At 34.0% G+C, this 14,301-nt stretch overlaps 1 protein-coding gene across 1 annotated transcript in view; it reads left to right on the forward strand.

The window, feature by feature from the left end:
• LOC108906592 (myrosinase 1-like) overlaps positions 1-13,769 on the forward strand; it is a 23,218-nt gene extending 9,449 nt beyond the window's left edge. Inside the window, exons 3-8 of the mRNA XM_018709897.1 lie at positions 5,712-6,024; positions 6,319-6,413; positions 11,035-11,331; positions 11,794-11,931; positions 12,016-12,122; positions 13,521-13,769. Of these exons, the coding sequence (XP_018565413.1) occupies positions 5,712-6,024; positions 6,319-6,413; positions 11,035-11,331; positions 11,794-11,931; positions 12,016-12,122; positions 13,521-13,638 (1,068 nt within the window). The 3' untranslated portion in view covers positions 13,639-13,769. The remainder of the gene's footprint in view (positions 1-5,711; positions 6,025-6,318; positions 6,414-11,034; positions 11,332-11,793; positions 11,932-12,015; positions 12,123-13,520) is intronic.
• The last annotated feature ends 532 nt before the right edge of the window (positions 13,770-14,301 follow it).

Raw genomic sequence — 14,301 nt, forward strand, 5'->3', positions numbered from 1 at the left:
TATGGGATATATTATCATGAAAAATATCCACAAGGTTCTGCATTCGAGAGTGATTTTCAACCATTGTATACAACGGTGAAAACTTTAATAAATTCGTTCGAGGTGTGGGAAGATAGAACAAAGACGAAGACCGGGTTCCAGTGCGGGGAACATGAAAACACAAGGCAGCTAAAAGATCCGGACAATCAATCAATCCAGTAATGATTTTATACAGGGTTATTAGTGAGTTACACATACGTCGTGTAGCCAGGTCATTAAGGACAAATCGTCCAAGCAAAGTACCATGAGGTATACCCTGTGGTGGATAACAGCCATCAGACTTGAACCATAAATATTTTACATATCTCCGTTGAATGTTCTCAAGTCTTTTACAGCGAACTATATAATGTGAATTCCATACTAGAGAGGCATATTCCAGTTTGGGGAGAACAAATGCATTGAACAATAAGGATACTGCCTTAATTCCCGTAAATTGTTGTGAATTCCTCACAATGAAACCAAGATTTCTATATGCTTCACGTTGAATATTATTAACGTGTTCATTAAAGTCTAGTTTAGTATCAAATGTTACACCAAGATCCTTAAAAGAGCTACATTTCCTAATCAAGTTATTACCAACAGAATAATTATACGTAATCGGGCTAATCTTTCTAGTGAAAGTCATGGAATTACACTTGGATAAGTTTAAAGGTAATAAATTCGTAGCACACCAGTTACTAACTCTATCTACATCAGATTGAAGCCGTAGACAGTCATTCAGATCACCCACGGATAAATACAATTTAAGGTCGTCTGCGTACAGAAGGGCGTTACAATTTAGGTTCAACGTAATGTCATTAATAAAAACCAGAAACAATAACGGACCGAGAACTGACCCTTGTGGGACTCCAGATGTAGCATTAATATCCATTGATCGGAAACCACGATACTCCACTGTCAATTTCCTCTGAGATAGATAAGATTGAAAGAATTGACTAAATAAATGAGTTAATCCCATATTGGAGAGTTTTGACAGTAGAATACCATGGTCCAACCGATCAAAGGCCTTGGAGAAGTCCGTATAAACAACATCAACCTGACCACTATTATCCAAATGCGTGGAAATATAGTGTGACAGACATGTCAAGTTGGTGACCGTTGATCGACCTGGAAAGAAGCCATGCTGTTCGGTACATATAGAAGACTTTACATGAGAAAATACAGTTTCATATATAAGAGTTTCGAAAACTTTTGAAGGATTATTAATAATAGTTATGGGGCGATAGTTTTCAACATCACTCTTGTTGTCCTTTTTAAAGATTGGACAAATTCGACCCGATTTCCACATAATAGGAAACTTGCCTACCTTTAAGGATAGATTGAACAAAAAGCATAATGGTTTAGCGAATGTTGGCGCACAATCCTTAAAGAGGAAAGCGGGTAGTCCGTCAGGTCCGGCTGTAAATTTGGGTTTCAATTTCTTTAAGGCAAATAACACCTCATTTTCAGAAAATGTGGGAATGCTACAAGAGGAACAATAAATCGGCTGATTGTTGAAGATTGGTGTCGAAGACACAATAAAATTTGATTGAAAGTAACCAGCAAAAGCATTTACAATATCACGGGGATTATCCATACATGTGTTATTGTAATTCATGCAATTGGGAATACCGTTTACTTTCCTCTTGGAATTCAAATAGGACCAGAACTTTGAAGGATCAGATGTTATTTGCTGCTCAATATTGGAAATATAATTGCAGTAGCCTTGATGAACATCCCTCTTAATTTCAGCCCGTAAGTTACTAAACTCGGCATAGATATTATTATTATTATTAGATCTCTTATATTCAGCCCATAATCTATACTTCAGCTTCAGTTTTTTTATTATGTCCTTAGTGTACCACAATGGATACTTCGAACTATTCTTTGGAACTGTTTTAGGAACACTACTAGCAATACATGCCTTAACCCTAGAATAAAAAATCTCACAAGCTCTGTCAACATCTTCCTCATGCATAAGATCGTCCCAGTTAATATTAAGTAGATCGTCATATAGTTTTAGATAGTTAGCTTTACGAAAATTGTACCTGGGTTGCAATGGGTTTATAACGTTAGTTTCAATCACACCTAATGTAAAGGCAATTTCAAGAGCAGGATGGTATCCGTCTTCAAGTAATAGCGGCTCCAAACATCTAGTGATAGAAAGATTTGTGCGACTAAACACTAAGTCAAGTAAGCGATTATGAGAGTTCAATACTCGATTATATTGTGCAAGATTTAGGAAGTTCGAAAAATTATTTATGGACACCATTAATTCATTATGCAGCGATGGGTCACACTGTAGATTGTGAAATTGAGGAATATTAAAGTCACCCAGGATAATTAAATTGTCATCATTCAAAAAGTCCATGCAACCAGATATGTGATCATAAAAGATATCGTATACGTCTGAGCCTAAACTTGGCGGAAAATAAACCACAATAAGATAACATATTTTAGAAGATATACTAATCTTCAAAGCTAACGCATCGACCACAGGCAACGCACCAGACAACCCTGACAAGTCAATATAGATCGCATGATATGTTTTCTTTACCGCTATTAGAACCCCACCACCGGTCTTAGTGTTAGTTTGTTCAAACTTCCGGTCAGATCTGAAAACTACAAAGTCATCGTTAAATACTTCAGAGTCAAGTACGGATGAGTTCAACCACGTTTCGCTAAATGCAATTACGTCAAAGGAACAATCGATAGAAGCATTACACAGGTTGATAAGTTTTGTGTTTAAACCGCGAACATTATGATAATAGATATTTAAATTTTTTATTTTATTATTCCTGTGATGAGTTGATTGATCGAATGCAGAACCAATATTAGGATGCACATTAGCGTAATTAATCTGATTTAATTGCTATTTTATGCCAAACATGTCTGATTTGAACTTTTCAAGTTTTCCTATGAAGATGGGACATTGGGAATCCCAAGCAGCATGATCCATAGTAGATAGGCCTCTAGATCTATGGATACCGATGAAGTACGATCGCGTCGATGTCGCGACGGTAGCCCAAAACGACCACTAAGAATCTTAAATGTCGAGATGATTTTAGATCTCGTCGAAGATGATTCGCATCGTAGCACCTGAAATATCGCACAGCAAGTAAATATTTCGCATTCTGCTGTGTGGCGGACATTACGAGAAGCTCAGTTGTGCCCATTTCTAATTCAACGTGTTCAAGCACTTACTCCTGAGGATTTTCCACTACATCCAGGTTTTTGCGAATGGTTGCTTCAGTAACATGCAAGAAATTCTCAATTTGCAGTGAAAATACTTGTTACAGATGAAGCATGTTGTATTGATAATGAAAGACCCTTTTTGTTAGTGGACTGTATTTTTGTATTAGAGCAGGTATATAACTTGGGAAGCAATCGGACAGGCTTGCAAGATTTATTTATCGGACTCGAAAAATATGTAAAATTTGTCACTATGACAGTAAACAACCTACTACCACAAAAAACGAAAAACAACGCTGCTATGTCTTGACCACATGTTTCAGTCGAAAAGATGTACATAACATCCACAACACTCACTGGACTATCGAAAATCCTTTCAGCAACAGTTTTCAGTAAGCATGTCTAGACGCTTAGATGGTGCTTCATAAGTACCTAGATTTTTTACAAAATCGTTTGCCAGAGTTATTGGAATACATGCCATTAAATGTTCGGCAAAATATGTGGTTACTGCATGACGGAGGCACCGCTCACTTTTTTTGGAGAGTGCACGACTTTTTAAACATTACTTTTCCCGATCGCTGAATAGGCCGCGGCAGACTAGTTAGATGGCCCCTCCGATCTCCGGACCTCACCCCTTTAGACTTCTTTTTGTGGGGATATGTGAAAAGTGTTGTGTATTCCACGGAAGTTCTTGACATCGACCAACTGCGACTTCGTACTGCCGAAGCTTGTAATACGATTCGAGAGGACGTGGCAATGCTGCAACGCGTGCGAGCGAATTGGATACGTCGCACTGAAGTTTGTGTGCAAGCAAATGGTGGGTACATCGATCATCTATGAAAATCAGCAGTTCTCAAAAGGAGGCTCCTTGCAATGTTTAGGTAAGTCAGAAATCAAAATTACATTTTATTCAACACAAATCCGTGTATTTACCTCATTTTGATATAACGGACATGTGGCAAAAATATCTGACATAAGTTCATTAACACCCTGTAGTTAATTAATTTTTCATTTATTTCACCTAAGTATACAGAAAAAAATTTTCTGATTGTACAAAATTCTCAATAATTAATAAATTTTCAGTATTTCCTAAATTTTGTATCATTTAAGTCAGTAGTACATAATGACGGCAATATAAAACGTATAAATAGATGTCTAGCTAAAATCTGGCAAATTGAAAAAATTTCGATACTATTTTCTTCGTGAAAATAACGTTTATACTCAATATGCTGAGATTTATTTGAGTCAGTATTTCTACTTAAAATCAGTTTCATTAATACTTTTTATATTTTATCTTCTCAAAGAAAATTATATTGAATAAAAGATTAATATTTATACCAAAAGTGAGTCATAACTAAAATATCTCACAAGTTAGAACGACTTTCATAGACATAGGTATCTTATTCATAATATACGCCTAGTAGCCCTAGAAAAATTAGCAAATTTAGAATCACTAAAATGCCGATTTTTTTATAATTTCAATTATGTACCTATAAGTTATATTCGGTTATTTGTTGACATGTAGATCTACTTCTAATAGTAATATTTTCCACTCGAATTTTATCATATGTAGCCCCGTCTAGCACTGGACTATACCCGTAATATCCAGTAAACAGCTAAGATTCGTCAAAATCACCAGACGTAGATCGATTTCACCAAGGCCGTCGAATAATCTAGCTATTTAAATGTCTAGCCATCAACATGTTTTTAGTATGGGAAAGGTATAGCTTATGTGATGTTATATTTTAAGTATCAATGCTATTCAAGCTAGTAAAAAGCTAAAGTCACACCAACACATGTGTCGATAGATAGAAATCTAAATAACTACATTTTCGTCTATTGTCTCGCCTATGACGTACTGACTAATAAGTTCGAAACCAGAGTTTGTATGGTGACTCTGCTGACAGATGATCTTAGGTGTCTAGCTATATATTGTGAATATAATTCAATGCTGTTGCAGTAGCTGTTTCCCAAAATATTATTAGTCAAAAAGATCATTTCACCTAGTGCAGCATTAATTACGATTTCATAGTACCTAAAGATTCTTGGGTCGCACTCCTCAGTAGATACAAAGTAAGGTAAACAATAAACATGTCCGCAAGTGCTCCATTTTAAGCATTACATCAAGATCGCCAGCCTGACGCCGGACGGCCTAACCGCTGTAAGCGACAAGAAACAATGTGCAACGCGGGATATGGTTCCCAGAAGAGGACCACGGCAGATTGGCGTCAAGGACCAGATACTTATACCTGCGAGCGACTCCACACCACGAAGACTCTCCAGCGAACGCTCGCCCAGACAACACTTATTCTTTTTCACTAACTTGTTTTCAATAAAAATATTTTTATTTTTACCGTTGTTAGAATTTTATTTTGCTACACACCAAAAGCAACCCTCAAAATTCGATTAGGCATTGACAATTCAGATATAGCATATTTTGTAGTTTATATGTCACCCATATTTGATCTGCTTACTTTAATGGTTTTATCTTTCCTGTACAGGTTACAATATTCCATGCCGATACACCATTTCCAATATACTATTTAGGAGACTGGAACAACGCTAACATTGTGGAGTACTTCACGGACTACGCCGACTTGTTATTTCAACTGTTTGGAGATAGAATTAAAACATGGCTCACTATCAATGAGCCTCTTATGTATTGCGCCACTTTTATCAAGAATGCAGTACGTTTTTTGGGACAAGTGAGCGTACCAACTGGTGTAACGGAATACTTATGTGGCCATAACGTTTTAAGGGCACATGCGAAAACGTACCGACTGTACGAGGAAAAGTATAAATCATCTCAAAAAGGTAAGACACGCAATATATTTCAAGTATAATTAAGAACACGCTATAGTCAACTTAGTATCAATAATTGTGTTAAGTACCAAAACATGTTTTCATGTCTGTTACGCATCAAGGCTATAGCCAACAATGGTTGAATAACGAAAATATTTACAAAGAGGAAACAGAAATATTAGTTAATATTCTCATGGGTTATAATTGCATATGTTTTAATTCGTTACAGTATTTGCCATCAGTAGATTTTTAATGATTAGTTCATAAAAAAGACGTGCAAATTATAAAAGATGTATTATTTTGTAGGTAGAATTAGTATTGTCCTAAATACCGACTTTTCAATGCCAGCAAGTGATTCCGAAGCAGATGTAAATGCAGCTCAAACGAAAAGAGACTTCGATGTAAGTTTGTTGAAAATTTGTATTTTATCTCTTTAAATATGAAATAACATTCGACTATATCGTATGTTTGGTTTGCAAGCTTACATGGTTCAGCCATTATAGTTATTTTCGTTGCAATTGCGTTAAGTGATACGATTTAGATGTAACGTAAATGGAAGAGGCGACGCGGCATAGGAACCGAGTCCGAAATTTCTAAACGAGGACAGTAACACATCATTTGATGAATGTATAGCGTACATTTTATTTCATATTTCACATTTGATATTTCGTAATTTAACTAAATTGCATCTTAATCATATTGTATGGTTCATCTATCCGCATTTTGATTACGTGTTTTTGTTACACAAGAACGGTAGATATATATAGTTGCTGTTGATTTATTTATTTGAAATTGTCTGGATTCGGGATTCTGGATCTGTTTGGGGGGTAACTCCGCTGTACTGATTACAGCACTTAAGCCTCATTGGACCCCTTGTGCTTCCTCCCTACGAGAGATCAGCTCTCCTGAGCCGTCAACCAACCTATTAAAGAGAAAAAGGTGATGACGTTGCTCAGGGAGATCTCTCTAAAGTAGGCCATCGTTCTCATAACACGGATTCTCTTGTTGACGAGACACCAGTGCACTCACAGAGTACATAGAAAACTGTCTTGTCTTCTTGTCCACAACCTCTACAAAAGGGTGTTTCCTCATATTGTGGAGATGTTTCCATAACCAGCACTGTCCGGTCTGAATACCCGTCGCAAAGAGAAGGCTTACCCTGCACATAGCCAGGTACTTTTTGGCTGTCTTTACAAAGGTATCTCAAGAACTCCTTAGCAAATCGACAGCTGTTTGTTTCATCCTACTGTGATGTCTTTGTGGGTGTCTTCCCTAATCATTTCAAAAAGCGCTGATAACGAAAGCACACTGTATGGACCAAGTCCAAAAATATTAAGATCCTCTCCTAGCTAACTTATCACCTACTTTATTGCCATTGCACTGGCTGTGGCACTTAACCCAGCGTATAAGTAAGCTGTTTGCAGCTGAGGCCACCACCAGCGCTTGATGTCATTCCCATACAGACCCGGACATTATCTTCCGATTACGCAAGATCAGTAATGATTGTCTTCTGTCTGTGTAGATTCTAATAGTTTTCCCCGTTATCCGCCTACAGACAATTTCTTTAGCAGCCATGGTTATTATACCCGTCAGTTTCGCTTGTGTCACGGTAGCACGGTATCCATACCGCTGATATCAGGGTCTAGAATAGATTCCACATCATATACCTTCTTTCTTTTTTTGATCCGTCTGTGCAGATGTTAATTACACCCTCACTGCAGTCTACCCCTCATTATTGATGAGAAATGCTGTCAATGTCTGCCCTCAGAAGGGTCTTTCTGATGGCGTCATTCCATAGGCGACACCTGACTTCTCCGCAGCCTACATCTGGTTTAACATCAACGTTTTGGAAGCAAAGCATAGCATCTGTTTAGCTGCTATCTGTGGGGCTTTTGACCACCAGACAACAGTTCCGTAGGCCAACATTAGTCTCACCAGTCTCACTATGGCAGTGTATATCCACATGATTATGTGATAATTTCACATTTTCTAAAATTGAAAGCAGCTTTGAAAAAACAGTCAGTTGGATGCCAACCTATTCTGTCGAAAATTCTCAGAAGAAGGGAATAAACCATTTTTAATAAAAATAATTAAACAAGTTATTGAAGCAATATGATTTTATCAATATATTTTAATATAATTTAGGTAGCTCCAATGCTAAGTACAGCAGGATGCAAGATATAGAATCACAGTTACTAATTACATTCGTCGTACAAAGATATCAACTACAAAACGATTGTCTACTTTAATGAGTGAGGTAAAAGGATTTAACTTTTTGTAGATCTTTAGACGGTACTTTGGAGTACAGTCTAAAAATGTCATAGAATAAATGTAAAGAACAGGTACTGTAACAGCAGCAAAGCAAGATTTCTACTTCTACAGTTAATCTGTGGGATACCAGAAATTAAATTTGTATAAAATTCAAATTGTACTATTACATTAATAATAATAATTAATTAGGTTTTAAGTGTTGTTCTGTTTTGTCTCAATTATATTTATTTAAAAAATTACGTTTTTACGGATAGTCCGTGTTTTGACGCTGTATTCAGAAAGAAGTCATGTAAGTAGCCTAACTATTTCTTACTGGCTCTGATACTGTATTAGCGCATTTACTGGACTAAAATTAATTGCATTAACAAGGATTTACCGTACAGTATGAAATAAATCAATTTCCTCGTTGATTGCCACGTCGTCGGGTTAGACTTTTTAAGGTTTCGATAAACATATCGTTCTCTTCTTCAGAAGAAACTCTGATATTGGAAATTAGTTCATTGGTCGGTATTTATATTTTATTGCAGTCATTGACAGTATGATCTAAAGTCACTGACTTTTAATATTCCAGCCCGTAATTTCTCCCAAATTTCAATTAATTCAAACCCTCGTTTCGGTTGAAATAATTCTGGATTTATTTTGTTTCTCCATAGAGTTTTGGCCAAAATCAGCTTTTTCTTACTACATCTTAGATCTATTAAGTGCCCTAGATCTTCCCTGTACTCTGCCCCTGTTGATTTCTCATCATTGATTAGAATTACATCAAGAAATTCTGTATCAGTTTGTACAAATTCCAATTTGATTTTTTATAGAAGCCGAAAGGATGTTTACAAAACATTTTTTTGTAAGAGTGTTTACATAGATATTTCTAAAACGTTTATACAACGTTTACATACGCGAAATAGGCATAATTTATTTAAAAAAAATTTGCTTGTTTGTTTTATTTCTTTATGACTGTGCCAGGTGTCGTAAAATGGTGACTCAGAATTAAAAAAATAGTAAATGATTGTACAGCAAACTAGTTCAAATCAAATATTACAAACGTAAATGCTATATACATAATGGTAAAGAATATTTAAAAGAAAATAAAATTTTTCTTTTCGATTTTCATGTGATATCGTACATACCTAATTATTTTTGTGGCAAAAATAGTTACCTATATCATAATATGTAATTGTTATATTTGAACTAAAATATGTATATAACAATGTTAATAATACATACACTAATTTGATTTTCAGAAGTTACAGTCTTTCACAAAAATTTATCCACAAAAAGCAGTATAATAGCACACATAGCTAATAATAATATGTCGCCTCCTCTCCAGCACAAGTCTCCGACTTATGGGCTAATTCTCGTAATTAGAATGAGGAGTAGAGATAATATTATTATTATTATTATTATTATTATTATTATTATTGTTGTTATTATTATTATTATTCTTCCGAAATCTCAACTATAGCTGGATTGCCTCCCGTATCGGACTGCAGTCCCAATTATTATTATTATTATTATTATAACGAATTTTCAAAAAATAGCAGATTCGCGCCAAATTTGGTATACGGGGGTTTTCGAGATCGCTGATCACGGATCCGTGGTCAATATTGCAAAATTCAAGATGGCGGATCCAAGATGGCCCACCAAATTTTCAAAAAATAACTCATTCGCGCTAAATTTGGAATACGGGGGTTTTCCGGGTCATTGATCACGAGTCAGAGATCAGATTTACAAAATTCGTTTTTAAAAATTTAATCAATTACCTATGTAGGTACTTTATTACCTGAGATTAGGCAGAAAACCCGTGAATAGATCTTTTAAAGAAAAAAGAACAAGATATAGCTGAAAAAGAGAAGATTAAAACATAATTGGGTACTCAGGTTATAAAGTAAATAAAAATATTACAAAATGAATTCGCAATTCTGACCTCGAACTAGTAATCAGTATAACGGCAGTCTTTGGCTTCGCGTTTGCTTCGTGTATACGTGTTTTAATATTCTAATAATGTAGAACGCGCCAAGGGGTAAAAAACGACCTTCCGCTGATAAAGTACAAAAATTTATTTATTTTTATTTATACCTACCTGTTTATTTATTTGATTACGATGAACACGCCTATGGCTAGCGACAACCCCGAACTCTAGTGATCAGCGACCCCGAAAATCCCCGTATACCAAATTTTGCGGGAATCTATTATTTTTTGAAAATTGGGTCGGCCATCTTGGATCCGTCATCTGGAATTTTGCAAAATTGATCCGCCACGGATCCGTAATCAGCGACCCTGAAAACCCCCGTATACCAATTTTGGCGCAAATATGTTGAAAATTCGTGATATCTGACCTTAATTGATCCGTTTTTTTTGAGGTTAGAAAAAGAACCATCAATTCTGACCGCGAATTCACGTTCTTAACCATATAAATGTACATTTGAATATAGAAAAAAAAAATTGTATTTTTCCTATTTTTCTCCAAAAATACTACGTATAACATATATCGCATGAAAAGTACAGAGAACTTTTCTTTTTGAGTGGCTGTGTAAGTATTACAGGACGTATAGTTCATTTTAGTTGCAAAGACTTAATACTGGTTGCTGATTAATAAAATAAATTAACTTTTTTGGAATAGTAATACGACAGTAACAAAGTAAAATCATAAATTTTGAAACAACTTTGATAGTGGGATGTACTGTAATTTTTTATTTATTTATTTACGTGTTAACAATCATCTGAATAAATACACATTCGAAACTTTTTCAGTTAGGATGGTTTCTTCACCCTCTAGTGTACGGCGACTATCCTCAGAGGATGATTGATAATATAGGAAACCACAGTTCCGCCCAAGGATATCCGTTTTCTCGTTTACCATCGTTCACTGTTAAGGAAAAGAAAGACATTATAGGCGCTTACGATTTTATAGCGATAAACCATTACACCAGTGAACTTACCGTGCCCAATAACAGCTCTGGGATAACCGTATCCAGTTACGACGATGACCATAACATTGCTACATTCAAGGACCCTTCTTGGGCGGGTTCGGCGGCAAGCTGGTTAAAGGTATATGTTACATTTAAACTTTTTAGAGTAAAGCAAGTAAAAGCAGAGAGAAGTTACCAACCCAGTTATCATATACATACAGTTTCAGTCCCTACGAAGAATTTGTTAAGACATTAATTAATTTCAATTAGTAGTAACAGATGAGAGCAACTGTGTTTTTTTAATAAAATAATTGTGAATTTGGACAATAATAACCCTAAAAGTGTTCTATGTTGTACGTTTCGTGATAGTAGTTTAATATAATATGACATATTAAAATTTAATTCAGACTTCATTTCAGATTCAAAAATTGAAGCTAGTTTTAGAGACCATCAAGCCATGCTGATTATTATGTTTTGTTATTAGGTTGTTTCCTATGTTCTAATAGTACCTACTGTCATATTCTATTTTAAAAATAGCTTACAGAATAAATCATAATAACATTTTAATGAAAGGCAACACACTATTTTCTTTACTTTTTAGGTTTGTCCACAAGGATTTCGAGAGATGTTGGTATATTTAAAAAATCATTACAAAAATCCCGAGATTGTCATCACCGAGCAAGGATATGCAGATGAACCAAACACATTGAACGATATGGAAAGAATAAATTATTACCGGGTAATTACAATTTTTAAATATGTTCTTATTTACAGTAATACTCATATTTCTGATCATTTCGCCATATAGGATTATTTTTTGTAGTTGTATCTTAATGATGCCCTGAAGGCCATTTACGAAGATGGAGTGAAACTTACTGCATACACGGCCTGGAGTTTACTAGATAGCTTTGAATGGGACAGTGGATACTCGTAAGTTACACCAGTACATTCAGAGTAAAAACTAACACAACTTTAACATATTGAAATTGTTAAATAATGGTGCCAACATTTAAAAAAAATTATTTCCTATTTTTATTTAGTTCCAAATCTGCAGGGCAAATGCAGGCAAGATAGAAAATCTTGCATCTTCCTGGCTTCTGTAATGTATAATAATAATACAAGGTAGCAATGAATTAGAAGAAAAGAAAACTTAATTGCACATTACTAAACATTTTAATACTACTTACGATAGAAGTAAAAAAATAACATAGTATTATCGGTACTTCCTTAAATTACTCTTAGAAAAACAATACAGTAAAAAAAGAAGAAAAATTAAAATAACAAAGCCTGTTGAAATACGTTTAAGAAAATAAGAAGAAAATATACCTAAATCTAAAACCCTTATCTGAAACTTACAAAAATAAAAAATATGTTTTATATGTGAACAACCTAGTATTTATTTCCAATATTAAAAACTACTATGCGTGTCACAAGTAAGAGTTGTTCAGAATTCTACTACTATTACTATTATTTTTCAGAAAATTATACATATATTAATTACAATTTAAACAGAGGTCACTTGAACAAGCAATCCTCAAAATGCAAAAATATTAATCTTGTAATTTTTCCTGGTTAAATTTTCTGTTGGGTTTTTCCTAAAGCTAATCAACTTCCGGTTTGGATGACATGTCGTAGGTATAGACGTTTTGAGGTTTTGATGGACATATCGCTCTCTTCTTCAGATGAAAAACCCGATTAAATGCTCTGGCTGTAATTGTTATTTGCCGTGTGTCATTGTCCATTGTCTTGCGGTGCAAATCTTGAGTTACTAGCCGTTCTAAACTTACGTCTCGATTGAAATTATCATGATTGTTTGGATTTCTTGTCTTGATAAAAATCTTTTTTCTATCTCTCAACAGAAATTTGGTAAGTATTAGTTAGATCTATCACGTATTCTGTAGCTTCCCTGTGCTTTATTTTCTACTTTGCTATTCTTTAATCTCGTGCATATTCAAATTGATCCTATAACAACAACATTAGAAGATTATTTATTTGAAGATTTGCAATAATATTTAATAAGTATTCCCATATATAACAGATATTTATTTACCGTCATTGCTATTTGGAGAGTTAATTTTTTTATTTATGACTATTTTTTATTTATGATATTATTTTTAATATATCTAGATGATATTGTATGAAATATATAATGTTGACTCCATTTCATGCGAGTTTTCGATTTTTTGGAATAAAATAACTTCACAATAGATGATAGTAAAGTAAAAAAGAGTAAAGTAAAAAGTTTTATTTCATTCATTTTTAGTAATAAATTAATATACAATAATTTTAGATTTAGAACAGTTTCTAATTTGATATTTATTTGTATAGGATTAGATTTGGACTCTACCATGTAGATTTCGAAGATGGACGCAGAACAAGAACTCCCAAAGAATCAGCAAGATTTTATAAAAACGTAATATCTACAAGAAAATTGACTGACCTGTAATTGAAAATGAACCTTAATGGTAATTTGTATCAACGTCAGAAGTGGAATAAAAATTATTTGAAGCACTTTATTTTTATATTATTTTCGAGGCCAAAAATTATAAATGCTACACATAAATGAAGTTTACGTACAATGTGTCCACGAATTGGTAACGGAAAGAATAAACTTTTTTATTGTTGATTATTTTGAGTCATTCTTAATTAAAATTTTTGTTTTCTTTTATTTAAATTGCATTATCATAGCCAAATTTGCATTATGATATAAAAAATTTCAAGTTTGACCTTTATCTAAATAATTTTATTTTTAATCATAAATATTGGATAATAATAAAAAATTACTCAAACGTCATTCCGCCGATTCCTACACATAGTTTCAACTCTTTTTCTGTAACAATTTTGTATAATTTCTAGTATAATATTAGCAATTCCTACTGTTTCCAATATCAGCATATTTGCTGATATAGAAAATAATATAGAACAAAAAAATTATAATCATTATTGAAACTGAAAATGTTTCACTAGATGAGACATAAAATTCCCCCCTCAACGTCCTCCCTTTTGGGATACCTTTTTAATATTTTTTTTTATAAAATTAAAAATTAAAAAAAGATACTTTGTTTTTCAAATGCTTCACATGTGATAATTTTCTGAACATCCTCTATAT

The sequence above is a fragment of the Anoplophora glabripennis genome, unplaced genomic scaffold (genome assembly GCF_000390285.2).
Source record: "Anoplophora glabripennis isolate ALB-LARVAE unplaced genomic scaffold, Agla_2.0 scaffold278, whole genome shotgun sequence".
NCBI classification, from domain to species: domain Eukaryota; kingdom Metazoa; phylum Arthropoda; class Insecta; order Coleoptera; family Cerambycidae; genus Anoplophora; species Anoplophora glabripennis.